General features: G+C 48.7%; 1 protein-coding gene across 3 annotated transcripts; it reads right to left on the reverse strand.

Moving 5' to 3' along the window:
- Positions 1–1,837: 1,837 nt before the first annotated feature.
- Positions 1,838–13,467, reverse strand: LOC119248391 (gap junction beta-5 protein-like). 3 transcript variants are annotated; one of them, XM_037515350.1, is made up of 3 exons: positions 13,184–13,467; positions 10,844–11,370; positions 1,838–2,090 (listed from the first exon to the last, which is right to left on the reverse strand). In XM_037515350.1, exons 2-3 carry the CDS (start codon positions 11,315–11,317, stop codon positions 2,019–2,021), a joined length of 546 nt encoding a protein of 181 aa, XP_037371247.1. In that variant the 5' UTR covers positions 11,318–11,370; positions 13,184–13,467; the 3' UTR covers positions 1,838–2,018. The 3 variants fall into 3 exon arrangements, with proteins under 3 accessions (XP_037371247.1, XP_037371245.1, XP_037371246.1); XM_037515348.2 differs by lacking the exon at positions 1,838–2,090 and having other exon boundaries at positions 10,462–11,370; XM_037515349.2 differs by lacking the exons at positions 1,838–2,090; positions 13,184–13,467 and adding an exon at positions 11,486–11,803 and having other exon boundaries at positions 10,462–11,370.
- Positions 13,468–19,316: the final 5,849 nt, after the last annotated feature.

A 19,316-nucleotide genomic window follows, 5' to 3' on the forward strand; every position in this document is an offset into this window, starting at 1 on the left:
AATAAATGATTTATCTACCCTGAGGAAATATTATTACTCCTGAAATCTAAACTTTTTCCTCACATGACTGAAGAGGCTTGCTCCACAGCAGAGAGAGGGTAAGGGCCAGGCGCTCTGGTATATTGAAAAGCCACTTAGTCAGTCTCTAAAGAGGAATCAGAGATTGCAGTGGAATATGTTAAGCTGAACTGAACAAATCAAGTCAGCATGGAAAACACAGACAGAGTTAGGGCCACCCAGGAAAGTCCCCTAAGTTTCTACTAACAAAAAAGAGGAAGCCACAGACTAGATAAACAAACGCTTGAAATGCTACATCCCCAGAGCCAAATCCTCTCCCTTCAGATGAAAGTCTGGCCTGTTTATAGTTGTACCCCCCCCCTTTGAAGGGCATCCCATACACCTCAGTTTTCAGAATCAAAATAATCTGACTCATATAAGACTGAGAAAAGGTAGCATGACAATCCGACTAGGGATCAGATATTTATTACAAATTTGCCAAACGAAAACCACTCACGCCTGCATACTGCGGAAATGTCTCACTGCCATCAGTTCCTGATCAGAGGAAGCTCTTGCCGAAGAGGTGGTGGGGTTTAAAGGGAGGGTAATATCTATTGAGAACATATAGAAATGGGCAGAATAGCTCCTATCACAGCTTAAGCCTGGAGAAGTCTTCTTCTGATGTTCTTGGAGCCTCCAATTTATCAGCAAGGGGTTAAGGTAGATGAACAGGCCCCAGGCTCAGCAATGGCTCACTGCCTGGGGACCCTGAGGCTGCAGGCGCCAGAACCAGCATGAACCTGCAGCTGGGAGAGGGAGAGAAGACAAGGCTCCCTTCTGTAGCATCACAGCAGGATGATTCAGGTAGGGTCAATGGGTCTGTACCAAGCCCCTCCCCTGCCCAAGACCTCCCAACCTACAGAAACTCCACCAAGACTAAGAAGGAAAACGCAAAACTTGAGAACTGAGAGCAGACAGCTGTCAGCCAACAGGCTTGTGCAAAGGGCTCCTGAAGAAGGCACTCCCGTTGTCCTGAGTTGGCACCTTTCTGCCCACACGCACCACACCATCAGGGCATCAAGTTGCACCCCAAGCCCCACATATGGGCCCCATCTCTTGACTTCCCAGCCAGGTTAGGCCCCGCCCCACAGCTGCTTTCTGGTCTGCCCAGAACATAAGCTGTTCTCAGGAGACTTGTGGGAGCAATGGTTGGCACGGAAGAGGCGTGGGCATCCCACGCTAGGGCAGGACGTGAAGGCAGTAACTGAGAACACCTGTGGAAACACATACAGGTTCAGAAAGAAATGGCCGGTTCCTGGTCATGCAGCACTGGAATGCCTGTGACTTTCATATCTTTATGTTTCAGTACCCAGAGCTACTTCCTTCCATGTAAGAGGCTGCAGATGAAGCCCTTCCCCCCTCTGCTCCCTGTGTCCTCCTGCTGGGGCCCAGCTGCGCGCCCCCAAACCTCTTTGTGTCACGCGTGTTCTCAGACAGATGCGGGAAGAGGAACGTGCCTCCGTTGTCACCCCCTGCCTGCCACCAACCCCACATACCGCACCCTCACACTGTCCCCTCCAGGCTCCACGACGCCACAGCCCTACTGTTGTAAATATCGTTGTACAGTTTGTAATCATCGATAACCCCGTGGGTCAAGGCCTCGCCTGCTGCGCCTTCTTACCCCGAGAAGGCCCGGGAATCTGGAAGGGGCAAACCTTTCAGGAGGAGCTTCAGGGTCATCTCTGTGTGAGACACTATGTATATTCCTGTAAGATTGCATTTTTATCTAAGGAATGATGTTATTTAAAAAACAAACAAAAAACACAAAAAACAAGAATTGCAAATAAATTTCTTAACAATGCTACGTCGGTTCAATTGTATCTTCCCTCTTCCACATGCCTTCTCTTCGCCTGTTTCCTGGAGGTCACAAAAATAGAGCGAACGCTCAGATTCCTGTCTCAGCTCCTCAGGGGGGAGGAAGGTTGGGGGTAAACACGGGAATGCTGAGTCCAGCCGTGTCGCTAAGCTGATTTCGATGATTCCGTGGTCCCTCTTCCTTCCAGGGCAAGGGTTAGTGGAAAGGTGGTCAAGAGCTGTCAAGGAGAAAGGAGAGAGGGAATTAAATGGATAATCCATAAAGACAGACGCACTGCCCCCCAATATTTTTGGGAGGCACAAAATTGGTTTTGAATGAATGTTGGGGAGATGGGAGGGTAAAGATCATATGACTCAAGGACTTTGAAAATTATGAAAATGGAGGGTCTGCTTCTTTGGGTTGTTGAAACTTAAATTGTGTCAGCCAGTGCTTCCAGAATCATTCCCTCCATGGAAATAATTTGTTACATACAAAAATGCATGTGTCTTCATTGGATGCAGTTAGAAGAACAGAAATCCCACCCCCTCGTCCCCTGGATGATAAAGTCCTTTCAGGAATTACAGGACATCCTCCAACCTCTTTTCTTCTCCACAAGTGCCTCCCCAGGCTCTGGAGAGGAAAATGGAAGGGAAGGCTGGGAGAGCATGGGACCCACCTCCTCTGATGCCACCAGGTCAAACCCACCAGTGCCTGCTGCCCATGAGACACCCTCTATCCTCGTTAGAGCACCCTAATTCAGAGGCAGGCTGACGCCCTGCAGCAGACATTAGACTGTGGCTGGGACCAGACAGCATGAAGGAAGAGCAAAGAAGAAAAGATTCTGAGGTGTTCTGGAGTGACCTGAACTTGAGACACTCTTCAAACCTAACAGTCAGGTGGCAGTCACCTCCAGAAATTCTACCTAATAATCTCAAAATGTCAGGCTTATTTTCAGGAAAGGAGAGGATTGGAAATGTGTTAGAACTAAGGTGACCATATCACCCGCTGCCCCAAACTAGGACTGTCGTGAATAAAGAAGCCTCAGTCCTACCAAGACCCTGGCTATGAAGCCAGGAGAGCCTGTGTGACTGTAAGAAGACAGGAGGCCAGCCAGTACTTGGTAGAGACTCCCTGCCCTCTCCCCCTAAAGTCAAGTAGCCACATAATTATCCACATAATCCACATGAAGTCAAGTATCCACATAATTACCATAGTGGCCTTTTTAAACAAATCAGATCACATCATATTCCTGCTCTCAACTGTCCATTGCTTTCCTATCATGTATGGATTAAAATTCAGTCTTGGGGCCTCCCCTGGTGGTGCAGTGGTTGAGCACTGGGTTGCGAGGCTGCCCGCAGCCTCTGCAGCGCCAGTTCGATCCCCGGCCATTGGCGAGGGCCCCACAAAAAATAGATAAATAAATAAATAAAAGTAAAATTCAGTCTTAACATGAGTTATAAACCCTACATGCTCTGCCCTCATCTACCTGTCTGCTCTGTCATCCATACCCACCATCATCATCTTCTCCTCCACCCACCCACCCCGGCCACTCACCTCCAGCTACATTGGCCTTTTTGTCTAGTAAACACAAAACATTAGTTCATGCCTTTGCCAGCGTGAATTAATTCAATGTGCTGCCTCTCAGCTCTAATCTACACTTCTTTACCCTGCTTTGTGATGCTGGGACTGGCCCCTCTACATATTTCTCTTCTGCCAGCTGGCTCAGTGGCTGCAAAGATGCGTTGTCAATAGAGGGCAGTGAGGAGACACTGCAAGGCCTCTGCAGGATACAGGGATTTCTTTCCCTATTTTCCTGTTATTTTTAGGCACGGTGGAGAGGTTTGTGAGGGGTGGGGGGTGTTCACCTCGGCAGCCCTTGCAGACCAGCGCCAACCTGCAGGTGCCCTCCAGCAAGTCTCTCTGCCACCAGCAGTTGCTGAGAATGGCTCTCACCAGGCCTCGCTCCCATGGCTGCCAGGTCACTCACGCCAGTCTGAGTCAGCCTAAGGTAAGCGGTGATGAGGTCTTCTACGTCCTTGGTTCCTTCCTGATTTACTGTCCCTCACCCTAGGGGTAGCAGTTACTTTTTTTTTTTTAAGAGTTATTTATTTATACAAGCACTGGGTACAGTCAGAAGCGCGGGAGGGTGAGAGAATTCACCAGAGCCAGAGCAGGGAGCAGAGCAGGCAGAAGGACCGAAGGACACTGCTGAGGGGAGCAGCGGGCGGCAGGAGGGGTCTGTGCACCATGTGGGACCCTCACCGGCGGCCGGGGATCAAACCAGCACTGCAGAGGCTGCAGGCAGCTTCGCAGCCCAGCGCTCAACTGCTGCGCCAGCGGGGGAGGCCCAGTAGTTACTTTTTATACTTGCTGCTTGGATAGTTATCCAGTGTAAGGCAGGGCCACGGGTACTCTATTCCTCCAAGGCTTCCCTGAAGAACTGACACCATTTGCCAGAATGACTGGGCACTGGAGGAAAGGAAATACTAAGGAATCACTAGACACAGGCTCTGAATTGATGCTGTTTCCTAAAGACCCAGCACCTAGGGCCTCCCTGGTGGCCTAGGGGTTAAATCTCAGCACTATTATCACTTCGGCCTGAGTTCGATGCCCAGCCAGGGAGCTGACCCACATGGCGCAGCAGACCTCTCCTGTCTCGCCCGCTGCTCCCCTCAGCAGTGTATTTCAGTAAATCGGCCTGTTCTGCTCCCCACTCTGTCTCTAGTGAATTCTCTCACACACACCCCTCCGCCCCACACCTCTGGCCTACACCCTAGTTCTTCCATGCATAAATAAATCTTTAAAAAAAAAAAAAAAAGACCCAGCAACTGTGGGATCTGGCCGCAGGTGATAAAGAGCTATCTCAGAGAGCTGTGTCAGATCAAGGAACTAATTTTACAGCAAAGGAAGTGGAGCAACGGGCTCACACCCTTTACTCAGAAGCGGTTGGCTGAATGGAAAGGAGGAACCACTTATTGAAAACTCAGTTACAGTATCAATTTTGAGACAATGCCCTGAGAGGGTTGGGTTCCTCTTCCAGTCTATATTGTCTGCTATGAAGCAGAAACCATTGCATGGAGCTGAATCCCACCTGCCAGAATACGGTCATCACCATTTAAAGAGAGGATACCATCTGAGAAATGCATTGTTAGATTATTTTGTTGTGCAAACATCACAGGAGGCAGTCACACAAACCTTCTGGCACAGTCTACCACACACCTCAGTCAGATGGTGTAACCTATGGGGACTGCCATCCCCTCGGCCTTCTGTCATGGGTGGGACTCCCTGGCAGTCTGTGTATCTGGGAATCAAAGGGTGGAAGTGAGAGAAGTTCCTCCACTACTATACCTTAATAAAAACATTTAGCAGGATTTGTTTTGATTCCCATTTGCAGCTTTGAGCTTGGCTAGTTTGGAGGTCTTAGCTCCCATGATATTGTGATTTATAATAGGACTTGGGTGTTTGGTCTTTGTCCTGTTTCTGGCACACACTGCCTAAAACCCTTGCAATTTTCCTAAGAGGTAAGAGCAACACAGGTGTCTTTCATTGTGTTCATGACATAACATCTCAGCCCACCTAAACCTGGGGGCTTGTTGCCAGGGGAACTAGCTGTGTGATTAGAGGCTGGAACTTTTAGTGCCACCCGCTGGGGAAGGGCGAGGACCTGGAGGGTGAGTCAGTCACCAAGGGCTAATGAACCAACCTTCTTGCCTATGCAATAAGCTTCCATTAAAAAACCTAAAATGGGGCCTCCCTGGTGGCGCAAGGGGTTAAGCACCACGCTATGAAGCAATCCACAGCCTCTGGGGCATGAGTTCAATCCCAGGCCGGCCAGGGAGCTACCCACATGGCACAGCAGACTTCTCCTGATGCCGTGCTGCTCCCCTCAGCAGTGTTTCAGTCAGTCTGCCTGTTCTGCTCCCCACTCTGTCTGTGGTGAATCCTCTCACCCCCCCCATCTCTGGCCTGCATCCCCGCTCTTGTATGCATAAATAAATAAATCTTAAAAAAAAAAAAAAAAACCTAAAATGTCAGGAATCTGAGAGCTTCCCGGCTGGTGAACATGAAAATTTGGGGACAGTGTCTTGGCTGGAGAGGGCAGAGAAGCTGAGCACACACGCCCCATCCCATATCTCGCCTTTCACCTCTCTTCCCTCTGACCATTCCTGTTACAATAAACTGGAAATACAATAGGAAAATTATCTGAGTTCTGTGAGCCACTCTAGCAGATGAATGTGAACCCTAGGAGGGATCATGGGAAGCTTTGATTTACAGTCCGTTATCAGTACAGTTATTAGCAGGTGTAGGGTAAGTGAACAAAATATCAGGCTTTTTTGCTTCCCGCCATTAGGATTGATGATGGATCCCTGAGGTCCTGAATACATGCCTGATGGCGGACACCTGGAGTGGGGTGTGGGCATGCGTAAGTGGGTACACCTGGGCTGAGAGACTGAGCTTATAAGGGCAGCATCACGGGGACGCCAACAAAAGAACCACGAGAGGAAAAGAAGCAGAGACCAGCAAAGAACACCGGAGAGCCTAGACAGAGTGAAGACTTGCTGGTGGCTGGAAGGCCTGCCAGCCTCCTGACCCCCCAGCACCCCTGCCTGCTGTGTGCCTGGTAAATACCAATAAAAGCCTGAAAAGCCACTGAGGGCTCCAGGACTTTTCCTTTAACCCGTCTACTCAATCATAGAGAACCTGCTGTGCCCATTCCTGCCCCTTATAGCAGGGCAGGGGACAGTCTTGGAAACTGGTGCTTTCTCTGGATACAGTTAAGTCAAGATCTCCCTGCTGGGGTCCCAAAATAGCTTGGTGGGTATTTGGGAAACCCCTTCGCCCACATTGGAATTGGTATCAGATCCTCTTTAGTTCCCAAGCAAGGGGGGTGGAATGCTTCCATCAAAGGGCACAACGGTGGGTCCACTGATTGGAAAGATGGGGCCACCACTGGTCATTTGAGGCTCCTCATGCCACTGAACCAGCAGGGAGAAAAAAAGTTACTTTCCTGGCTGGCATGACTGGCCACAGCTGCCAGTGAGAAACTGGACGACTGCTGTGCAGTGCAGGGCAGAGCCCCACATAAGGAACCCCACCCCAATGTGCTCCTCTATGCTAAAAGAACAAGTTATGTGAACATTCCAGCACATATAAGAGAAAAAGTCAAGACTCTGGGGGATTCAGACCATTCAGAATGTAAGTTTGGCTCACCCCACCAGGAAATGAACCCCACCTATTTAAGGTTCTGGCTAACGGTAAAGGAAAAAATAAATGGGGCGTGGAGGAGAAAGATCTACCAAAACTGTGATGACTCTGAGGATTGAAGTGGTTTTGCACATTTCTTTTGCGTGCAAATTCATTTGTACAGCATAACTATTTTTATTCTTTCTCTGATTTTTTTTATATACAAGTTGTTGAAGATTAACTTTAGAACTTTGTTTAAATTTTCAGTGGAGCTGTGACTAAATTTGGAAGTACTGGATATAGCCAACGACGGGTGTGATGTCTCTTGAGGCTGTTTCCCTTTTGGAGAAAGAGTGATCACTTGCATCTCCTGTGAGCAAAGGGCAGCTACAGCTGTTTGCTAGGGGGAAACATCCAGTTGTTTCCTGGTTGTTTGGATGTTCAAATGTGTGTGGGAGGACACGTATGGAAGGTGAGTAGCCAAAAGAATAAACTGCCAATTATCAGTTCATTGCCTCTCAACTCTGAAACCACCCCTTTTTTGCCCTGTTTTGTGATATTAGAGATGACCTGCAAACATTTCTCCTTTGCCAGATGGGTTGATGCTAGGATTTGCCCATAGATATTATCCGAAGGACACTGGGAGGCAATGGTAGAAAGAAGGGAAATCCTTCCAGTGTGTTCTTCCTTGGTGTAGACAGTGGTTTGGTGTGTGAGAGACTTGGTAGCCCCGATGGACTACTGTTTCCACTGCACCCTCTGGGAAGTTTCTCTGCTCCTCCAGATCAGCTCTGTCTGACCCTCTGGCAGGTCCCTCTGTCCACACAGAGCAATATATTCCCGTGGCAGCCACACCATTCCTCCCTAGCACATTCCCACCTCAGCCTGCAGGCAGAAGTTGCTTGCTGCAATTTCTACTTTCTGGTACCTTAGAGTCCCCCTTTTACCCTTCTAGTAGATTACCACATTTGACTGGTTAACAAGACTTTGTTAATGAACTCTGCCTGTTCAAATTACTGCTGTGGATTCTGTCCCTGATTGAACCCTCACCAACCCTCCATCTCAGGACCCTTGTTTTTCCCTCTGCTGGAAACACCTTTCACCTGTGTAAGTAAATGCTTGAACACAGCAGTTGATAGTTGACTGCTCTCACTGTGCCCCCTGGGGTTAGACTGGGCCCTCTGGTGCAGCCTCCTCCTAGTCCTTGGAATGAGGTCAAAGCCTTTGTCTGAAACTAGGATGACCCCAGGGAAAGTGGCTTTGAAGTTTTGCTTGGGATATAAAGCAGACCTTGACTTTCGATTCTCAATGAGCCTGTCTGTACCACAGCCTACACCCTAGACACAGTATCAAGAGTCTGGGAGCTCGTGGCTATACTCCATTTGCCCAAAATGTACATATTGAGCCTACAGTTTCCAAGCACTGGTCTAGGCACTGGGCACCCAGCAACTTTTGGCTCTGATTCAAGCCTAGACCATTCCACAGGTCCAAGAGTTAATCCTTCTTCTACACAACTGCAGTCATGCACTGGGTGGGGCCTCACCACAGGGTGGGTCTGCCCACAAACCCAGCTGAGATTCAGAAGGGGGTTCACAGGCCCTGAACACAGCCATGCACAAAGCTGCCCCACTAGATAAGAGTGGGAGGTGGCACATAGCAACCGCCGGGCTTTGGGCCTGGGGAGGGCATTGTGTGAGCACAGCAAGGACAGATTTGCAACTGTGTGGGTAAGAAAGTGCTGGAAACTCAGGCCCCATTGATGAGCCCAAATGAAGCACAGCGAGCATCTTTCTAGCTTCCTGAACTAGGGAGAAGGCGGAGCATGATTCTGGGTACAGTGAAGTCCAATAAATTGCTTCCACAAAACCTCATTCCCACACTAACTACCACATGTCCTCTCCCCGGAGCGACTCCTTCAGATTGATTCAGTCCTCACTGGACACTCAAGTGAGCTAGCAAGACTGTGCCCACAATTAGGAGCTTGGGGAACCTGCCTGTAAGTCCAGGTGAGGACTTCCCTGTGGATACCTTGCAATACTGCCACCCTCAGACCTGGTTGGGTGCAACCAGAGTGAACCCCACCATGTGCTTTGACATCACTGTTGAACGTGAGCCCTTGGGCCACATCTCCTTTGAGCTTTTTGCAGTCAAAATTCCAAACAACAGAAAACTCTCATGCTCTGAGCACTGGGGAGAACAGATATGGTTCTAAAGATTCCTGCTTTCACAGAACTATTCCAGAATTTTCGTGCCAGGGCAGTGACTTCTCAGGCCATAACGGCACAGGAGGCAAGTCCATCGATGGGGAAAAATTGGATGATGAGAATTTCATCTCAAAGCACACAGGTCCCAGATTCTTGTCCATGACAAATGCTGGATCCAGCACAGAGGATCCCGGTTTTCACCTGCACGGCCAAGACTGAGTGGTTGGGTGGTGAGCAGGGCTCTTTGGCAAGGGGGAGGAGGGCATGAATATTGTGGAAGCCGTGGAGGCTTTGGGTCCAGGAATGGAAGAGCAGCATGAAGGTCACCCTTGCTGACCGTGGACACATCTAATACATTTGACTTGTGTTTTATCCTAATCACCAGACCCTTCTGGAGCTCAGGAGAGCGCCCCTCCATCCCCGTCTGCTCTCTATCTGCTATCATCATTATGCTCTCCCTCCAGGTCTTTGGGTCCTATATTTTCCTAATCCTCTTCCAAATCTAGCTGCATTGCAGGGTGAAATGTCTGATTAGGAAATAAACAATAAATAACAATTACTTATCCTTCAAAAAAAAAAAAAAGAATTTTCCTGTGGAGAGAAATTATCTTCTCTGGATTTACAACCACTGCTGGGAGGCCAGAACACAAGTCAATCAATCGCCTCTAAGATCTTTAAAGCTCTTCGTTCTAAGACTACAAAAAACTCTTGCTGATGTAAAGATACTGGAAAGTGAAGTAACAAGCTCATAGTCACCGGCTTCCCATCAGGAACAAATTAGGTAGTGCAGGTGAAAGAACTCAGAGAGGTTATCAAGGGCATAGTACTCACCCAATGGGTAGACAAACTTGGTCTGGCTGCAGAGAAAGGAGACAAGAATAGCAGATGTTGGGCCTCCCCGGTGGCGCAGCGGTTGAGCGCTGGGTTGCGAGGCTGCCCGCGGCCTCTGCGGCGCCAGTTCGATCCCCGGCTGCTCCCCGGCCACCAGAGGAGGGTCCCATATGGCGCGCAGACCTCTCCTGCCGCCCGCTGCTCCCCTCAGCAGTGTACTTCAGTCCTTCTGCCTGCCCTGCTCCCCACTCTGACTCTGGTGAATTCTCTCACCCTCCCGCGCTTCTGACTGTACCCAGTGCATGTATGAACAAAACAAACAAACAAATAAAATAAATAAATAAATAAAAACATGCCTCTATAAAAAAAAATAAATTAAAAAAAAAAAAAAGAATAGCAGATGTTTATTTAGGAAGTAGGAAAGTCAAGAAGGTGAGCCAGGGGGAGTCTGCCCCAGACACAACAGGTGGAGGCGGGAGAGAGGAAACTCAGGAAGAACTTCTGAATGTCCATCTGCTCAATCCCTCAGCGTTGAACGCCCCTTTATGAGGTAGTGATGAATGCTGTACGTGAAGAAGCCCAAGCAGAAGACAATGATCATGAGGGACATGGTGATGAGCGTGTAGATGGACATTTGCTTCTCCATGGACCCCCTGATCAGGCAGACATAGGGCCCAGGGCAGTACTTGCTGTGGCAGCTAATCACGGGTTGGCTCACCAGAGGCAGGTGACGATGCACGAGAAAGTATAAAAACACACACTGGGAACTGACCTGGAGGAGGAAGTAAAGGAGGTATAAAAGCAAGAGCATCCTCTCCTGGTGGAAGTTCAGGATGGACTTCTTGGGACTAGGGGCCAGCTCCTGGATGCCAACCATGGAGCCCTCCTCCACTTCATCCACATGTTCCACGGACTTGGTCTTGATCTGCTTGTGCCGGATCTGAGCCATGAAGAATTCCATGAGGAAGAAGAGGGCCAGGAAGATGAAGTAGAAGAAGTACCAAATCCCCACGACGGCACTACTATAACTCATTTCAAAACACTCAGTCAAGCAAGAGTGGGTGATGTTGCCGTGACACCAGAAGTCCTCGTGGATGGGCGTCCAGGGCAGGCGCACCACGTACACCACCACCCCGTACACGGCGATGAAGCCAAACCACAGCTGTCGTCCAAAGTAGTAGCCAGATTTGTCGCCGGCCACAGAGTGCAGCACGGGGATCAGCCCAGCCACCGCCGCCGCAGCCATGTCCGCAGGACCTCAGGGGTCGACGGGGCCTGAGACCAGAACTCCAGCAGGACCTCACAAAGGAAGGAGAGCAAGGCAGCGTCAGGGCGTGACAGGGGTGCCAAGAAGCCAAGCACGTCGAGAAGTCTGCCCGAGGTCCAGGCCCACCGCCAGCTCTCAGTTTCATACCTTCCCACCTGACCTCAACAAGCCGGGCCTGTGCCTCCGTGACCGGTTACCCCTCTCTGCCTGGGAGGCCCCCACCCGTGTCAGTGGCCACCCTTATCTCTCCTACTAGGTGATAAACTTCTGAGGGTCAGGAATCAAACTTTATTCACATTTACACTGCGAATGCCCATCTCACCCAGCAGAGACCATTACAGGTATGTGTATATGTCTATAATATACACATATATGTATGTATATGTGCATATAATGTAATAAAAAGGTCCTAAATATGCATGAGAAGGAAGAGGAGGGACATAACCAGAAGTAGAACTGTCGGGTACTACGGAATTCTATGTTTAATGTTTTGAGGGTCACCGTGCTGTCTCCCCAGCAACGATGCCATTGACATCCCCCAGGAATGCACATGGGCTCCACATTCTTATAACCTACTTGTTATTTTGTGGTTTGTGGGTTTTTTTTTTTTAACACTTTGCTTTTGTTTTTATTGAAAAACTGTCACCACCGCTATTGCTGGAAAGTCACTTTAAAAGATAGCTGAGGGGCCTCCCCGGTGGCGCAGCGGTTGAGCGCTGGGTTGCGAAGCTGCCCGCAGCCTCTGAGGCGCCGGTTCGATCCCCGGCTGCTCCCCGGCCACCGGATGAGGGTCCCACATGGTGCGCAGACCTCTCCTGCCGCCCGCTGCTCCCCTCAGCAGTGTACTTCGGTCCTTCTGCCTGCTCTGCTCCCCGCTCTGGCTCTGGTGAATTCTCTCACCCTCCCGCGCTTCTGACTGTACCCAGTGCATGTATAAACAAAAAAAAAAAAAAAAAAAAAAAAAAAAAACGAATAAATAAATAAAAACACATGCCTCTTTATAAAAAAAAAAAAAAAAAAAAAAAAAAATTTAAAAAAAAAATTTAAAAGATAGCTGAGGCTCAGTAATAATTCTTTTTTTTTTTAAATTGTCTTGTGACCTAGTTGTTTTTTTTTTTAAATATATATATTTTTTTTAAGATTTGTTTATTTATTTATACATGCACTGGGTACAGTCAGAAGCCCGGGAGGGTGAGAGAATTCACTGGAGCCAGAGCGGGGAGCAGAGCAGGCAGAAGGACCGAAGTACACTGCTGAGGGGAGCAGCGGGCGGCAGGAGAGGTCTGCGCTCCATGCGGGACCCTCTTCCGGGGGCCGGGGAGCAGCTGGGGATCGAACCAGCGCTGCAGAGGCTGTAGGCAGCCTCACAACCCAGCGCTCAACCGCTGCGCCACCGGAGAGGCCCCCAGTAATAATTCTAAACAACCCCCCACATAGCAGGTCCCAATTTGAGCAGCTGTCCATAGAAATCATGCCAGGCGGCCTCCAGCAGGGCTGGTTGTGCAGGGTGCGCGGCGGCCTGTCTAGGAGGGCAGATGATGCAGGAAAAGGCCCCGGGAAAGGTGGGGGCAGTGAGTAAATTATCACCACAGTCCTCTGGACTAAGCCGTCAGGCCCTCACTGTGTGTTCCTCTGAGCAACTTTGTGATAAGCAAGCTGCGATCTAGAGCGGCTCAGGGGCTCCTCCCTCACCACACAGCCGGGGAACAGGGGGCACCAGGACTGGAAACCACAACATCTGACTCAGCAGCTGAGCTCGGGACTCCTGCTCCCCGGGCCTGGCCCCTGGCATGGCCCCAGGTGACAGGGAAGAGAGGGACAGGCTTCTTGCTTCTCCATTCTCACCTGCCACCTCTTGCGGAAGATGAAATCTTTGGTGTCTAGGCCCACAACTCTTCGTTTTCCTTCCTTAGGCGACAGCTCTGTGGCCAAATCCCAGTGGACTCCAAGAGCTGACTCTCCAGCAGCACGTTGAATGGCAGCCAAAGCGGGTTCTCACACAGCAGGGTCGCTCCTCCAGGAATGGCTCCCACCTGCACTGCCTATGTCCCTGCTCCTCTTTCCAAGGCTCTGAAGTCACGCTTTTTCTCTCCTTTCCTGAGCCTTCTTGCTTCAGGGGACACTTCTCCCTCCTCACCAACTGCTCAATTCTTAGAATCTTCCAGACAGACAGCTGCCCTATTGGACACGCCACCTGCCCATCTTGATGGTCTCTGCGAATCATCACTCCAGAAGAGCAGGTGTGACCAGGCCTCCCATAGGGAAGGGAGGGGTCTGTGGATCAGGAGCCTGTTCTGAAGACAGAGCCAGGGCCTGGTGATGCCCATGCCAGCGTCTATCCCTTTCCTTCTGTCTATCCTGAATTTGGACACCCCGAGAGTCCATACCTGGAACAGACTAGTAGCTGAATCCACAAGGAGTATCCACCTTTCCCCTTCTTTTCAAACTTCCAACCCCTCTCTCCTATACTCTCATCTTGTTTAAACCAAAAAGAAAACAAAAAGAAAAGAAATTGCCAGCCAGAAAAGAAATTGCCAGCCAGGATTCCCTACATTTCTACCTGAGTTCCAGATTCCAGCCCCAGAAATTATAGGGACCCTGCGCCATTAGTCAGCTCCTCTCTCCCCTGGATCCTCAACATTTTTTTTTAAGACTTTATTAAGAGCAATGGTTCTTTCTTTTTTTTTTTTAAGATTTATTTTATTTATGGGTACAGTCAGAAGCGCGGGAGGGTGAGAGAATTCACCAGAGCCAGAGCGGGGAGCAGAGCAGGCAGAAGGACCGAAGTACACTGCTGAGGGGAGCAGCGGGCGGCAGGAGAGGTCTGCGCGCCATGTGGGACCCTCCTCCGGTGGCCGGGGAGCAGCCAGGGATTGAACCGGCGCCGCAGAGGCAGCGGGCAGCTTCGCAACCCAGCGCTCAACCGCTGCGCCACCAGGAGGCCCTGGATCCTCAACTTCTGCCTCACTACAGATTCTCCCCATCAGCAGCCCATGGCCCCCACCAGGCCTCAACACACTCTGTCTGTTCTTCCTCACAGCCAAGCTCCTTGAAAGAGCTAGCTAGTGTTGCTGTCTCCACCTTCTCTTCTCTGGTTCATTTTCAACCCCTCCCCTATGGGGAGGTCAGAATCTCCATCTCTATGAGAATTATGTGATTTTTTTCTTTTTTAAGTCAAGCAACAAGAATGACCAATTTACCGTTTCTTTTTGCCTTGCCTGAAACCGCAGTTACATGTCCAATTACAGTAATTCTATTAGACTAGGTTCATGCTATATTTATTTTCCTTTCTTGATATTTTTTAATTTTAATTTTATGGTTTGTTACCATATATTGTATTCTAAGCTACCATCAATTTTTTGGAGCTATAATTTATAAATAGACAAGAAAAGAACCATCTAGATCAATTTGTGGTTAATTCAAAGAGCAATTTCAAAAGAATGATTATGGAAATTATGGTCAAAATGTGAAATAGTGGCATGAAATCCTTTAGCTCTAAATTCTCAATGCCTGGCATGAAGTGATCACAATAAATGCTTGTTGAATGGATGCATGAAGATATAATGCACCCAATGCTAAGAGGGGTAAAAATTACAAATTTTCATGAGCCCAATAAACATATTACTTCACTATATACCTACCATCAACTTCTAGAAAAGTGTATATAGCGTGAAAATAAGTGAAGTTATGAAATGGTAGAGTTGCAAATGGATTTCTTTTTTTCATTCATTTTAATATTACTAAAACAAGTAAAAGCTGGAGCAGGGGGTTGCCCTAGAATTTTCCAGATGCGATTACACATCCTAGTGGATAATTTGGGAGAGATGTGGTTCTGATCATGCACAGCTGTGAATAGAACCATCTAAAAACAATGGCTTAAACCAGCTGTGGCATTTCTAATTTTTGTTCCAGTTGGCTGGTTCTTCTGTTCCCGCTGGGGTCTGCTGGGGTGTCTCTTGGAACTGCAGTCAGATGGCAGCTGAACTGAAAGGCCCAGGAAGACACTGCTCACATGTCACGTGCTCAGCTCCTCAACATGGCCTCACCCGCTGCATGAGCTACCTCATTACTCACGATTTTATCCCAAGTTTCCTAACTGCATGGCAACAGGGTGCCCCAGGAAGCATAAAAGCAGAAACTCATCTGGTTCCAGGGGCCAGTCTGGGAAATCACACAATCTCCAACTCGAGGAAAGGGAAAAGACCTCACCTTCCAGGTGAGATGTTTGCAAACATCGCCCAGATGGGAGGCACAGTGATGGTGTCCTTTTTTTTCCCCCTCAACCAGGTAGGAGAGGGAGAAATAAAGTCTAAGTTGACTAATGCGGTGTTTTGATGCTGACATCTCTCAGTTTCCCAGAGTCCCAGCAGTTTGCGCAATCACCTATTTTCCCATAAAGCATCTCAATTTCTGCAAATTTTAGCTCAAGTCCTCCATCAGATTTTCCGGTATTTCCTAAAAGAAGAAAACACTTGCAGCTTTTAAAGTCCTGCACTTGGAGATTTCCAAATCTAACGGTGAGATTCCATCTTTCGACACCGCTGAGGGAGGAAGATGACTACATCCAGTGAACCAAGCGCGTTCTCAAGAACCATTCGTGTTTCTAGGAAGAGGCACGCGCGGTGTTGCAAGGGCAGCCTCGCTGAGCCGCTGGGGTGCCTGCCCCAGGTTAGTGGTTCGCCCTTTCCAGAATGCCCGGGTTTGCACCCATGAATCATATTGCTGACCTTGTCAAGCGGTGGGCAACTCTAATCTCAGCACTGAAATCTCACCACTAAACCGCTAGCACTGATTAGGAATGGGGGGGTGGGAGCGGGCGGCTCGTTTTCACGAGCATACTAGCCCCACCTAGCAAGTTCCACCTTCATTCCATTTCTTCCTTTGATTTACTTCAGGTATATACTAAGATTATTGAAGGGTCAACCCCAGTATTACTATGAATAAGATGGGCACATATTTATAACTGAAACTCCTGATCTTGGATAGATCTTCTTGATATCGAAGAGTCCCAAGTGACTTTACCAATTAACCAATAATATATCATTATTCCTCTGTATATCCCAGTCATATCCCCAGAGTATTTAGTCTTTTCTTATTGAAATTATCTACCTGCCCACAAAAAAAAAAAAAAAACCATATTATCCTTCCCTTTACCAGAGATGAGGGATTATGTCCTGATCTGACAGGACCAGTGTCCTGATAAGAAGAGACGAGAGGGGCCTCCGTGGTGGCGCAAGGGGTTAAGCACAGCACTGTGAAGTTGTCCGCAGCCTCTGCTGCAAGAGTTCTATCCCTGGCCAGGGAGCTACCCACATGGTGCAGAGACCTCTCCTGACTCACCCACTGCTCCCCTCAGCAGTGTATTTCAGTCAATCTGCCTGTTCTGTTCCCCACTCTGGCTCTGGTAAGTTCTCTCACACACACCCCCAACCTCTTGCCTGTACCCCAGTTCTTGTATGCATAAATAAATAAATCTTAAAAAAAAAATGTGCACTCCAGGGGTCAGGCCCTGACCTCAGACCTCCAGGAGATAGAAGCCCATGTCCAAGTAAGTGGGCTGAGAGGGGAAAGCAATGTCCCATGGGCTCTGGGCATGAGAATTCAGGCATTTCAGGAGAGTTCCATCAACTCAAGAACCGGTCTTTGATTAGGAGGTGGGTCACCTCCTGCCTCGCTCACCCAGAAGCCAGCAATGAGCCTGAGCAAAGTGAGATGTGATGCCATAGAAGCAGGCCAGGCTAAAAGCGACAGAGGTGGCCACTCTGCGGCGGTAGGGTAGGTAGTTCCTGTTTGCAGTGTCAGAATGGAGGCACACCCTATAAGTGGGGAGGATAGCAACCTAGAAACCTCAAGTTGCCCCACCCGTGAGAGGTGTCAAACCTCCTCATCAAAGACAAAAGAAGCAGGTGTATGTAACACCTTGTCACATAGGCCTTTGTTTCCTTCTGCACAGCACTCCAATGCCTAGAAAAGCTGAATCAGTAAGTAAATTTTAACCCACTTTGGCCAAGAAAGGTGAGTAAGATGATATAATTTCACAGTGACCCACTAGAATTAAATAACATCGTGTCACATATTGTCCCAGGAAGACAGCAGATCACCAAGTCCCAGAACTACGATCAGAGTATATACTCCGAAAAATGAAGGACCCAGACAATAAGCCAGAGGCTTCTGAAGCAGGGACCACAAGGAAATCATGTCTACAGAACACAACAGGAACCTACAGAAACCCCTACCCAGTGGGAATGACAGACTGTGCAGACGCCTCGGAGGCGCAGGGTGGGCTCATAGAGGAATTCCTTGTGGGGTGGGTGCAGTCCACGTGGCCAAACCTAATCCAGACTGAGCAGGAAAGGAACAGAGTCCAAGGGGCTGAGAGGCAGGAGGGGATGGAGGAGTCCAAGGGCAGGAGGCCTCTAGGTGGCCAAGGAACAGGGCCAGTGGGAGAGCAGGAGGAACTCACCAGCTGCCTCAAAGCTGATGTGTAAGGTTAATTCTTGTGCACACAAAACCGCCATCCTGAAGCCTTGGATAGATGACTTAATCTCTCCAGACTTGTTTGCTCATCTATAAAATACCCCCCTCACAGGGCGGCTGTAAAGATTAAACAGATCACCTGGATGAGGCCCACTTTGTCGGTACTCCGTGAATGCTGGTTTCCTCCTGCCCCCTTCCCTGGACTTCAGATTTCTGGAGCTGCTCTGCACAAACCCAGAGTGGCAGTGGGGAGCTAGATGGATGAGCAGTCCAAGAACACAGCTATGCGGAGGTAGAGGGAAGGGCCGGGCTGCCTGAGGGGTGCTCCACTGTCCTTCCAAGCCACCAGCACTGACTTTCCTGCTGTTTGTAGGGTCTCATACAGCAAGTCTGTCTGCGGGTGTCCCATTGCCCAGCACCCAGTTTCTCCTGGGGGTCATGTGAAATATACAGCATTTCCTGGGAGGTACTCTTGCCAAAAATGTTCAACCCAAATTGTGACCCTAGACCTCAATTCCCATTTACAAGAGGTATGGGGAATTTAAAAAGCATGCTAAGGCACATGACAAGGAAAATGTCAGACAAATATAAATGTGGAATAGCCAATGTCATTTAAAAACTGAGGGAACTGCTCTAGATTTAAAGACATAACAATCCCAGGGCCTCCTTGGTGGCGCAAGGGGTTAAGACGCAACCTATGAAGCAATCCGCAGCCACCGCAGCACGAGTTCTATCCCCAGCCAGGAAGCTACCCACATGGCGCAGCAGACCTCTCCTGACTCACCCGCTGCTCCCCTCAGCAGTGTATTTCAGTCAGTCTGCCTGTTCTGTTCCCCGCTCTGTCTCTGGCGAATCCTGTCACCCCCCGCACCTCTTGCCTGTACCCCAGTTCTTGTATGCATAAATAAAATAAATCTTTAAAAAAGGAAGACATAACAACCCCAGGTGATACCTGAAACTTGAATGTCTCCTTGCATAACAAAAGAAATTGTAAAAACATTCAGGAACATATTGGGGAAATGTGAATATGAACTGAAAATTCAGAAGCTATTTTTCATTTTCTTTGCTATAATAAAGACATTTATGTAGTAAGCTTTCCTTACTCTTAGGAGTCGCTTGTTGAAATATTTTGGGGTCAAGTCTACAATTTTCAAATATTTCTGAAACACACACTTTCATACATAGATATAAATGAAATAAATATAATGAAGTGTTAACAATTATCGAATCGAGGTAATGGCTATACGTGTTTAGTTTCATTAAATTTTCAACTTCATGATTAAAATGCTAGAATAGAATGGGTGGATGGATGGATGGATGATAGTGGATGGATGGATGGATGGATGGATGATGGATAAATGGATGAGTGGATGGATGATGGATGGGTGGATGGATGATGGACTGATGGATGGATGGATGGATGGATGGATGGATGGATGGATGGATGATGCGGCTGATGGACAGATGGATGGATGGATGGATGATGGATGGATGTGTGTGT

This window comes from Talpa occidentalis, unplaced genomic scaffold (assembly GCF_014898055.3).
Source record: "Talpa occidentalis isolate TD23 unplaced genomic scaffold, MPIMG_talOcc4v2.1 talOcc4.16, whole genome shotgun sequence".
In the NCBI taxonomy this organism is placed as follows: domain Eukaryota; kingdom Metazoa; phylum Chordata; class Mammalia; order Eulipotyphla; family Talpidae; genus Talpa; species Talpa occidentalis.

Bases quoted from the DNA above. Each gene is read 5' to 3' on its own strand.
- LOC119248391 (XM_037515348.2), bottom strand. From the start codon at position 11,317: ATGGCTGCGGCGGCGGTGGCTGGGCTGATCCCCGTGCTGCACTCTGTG.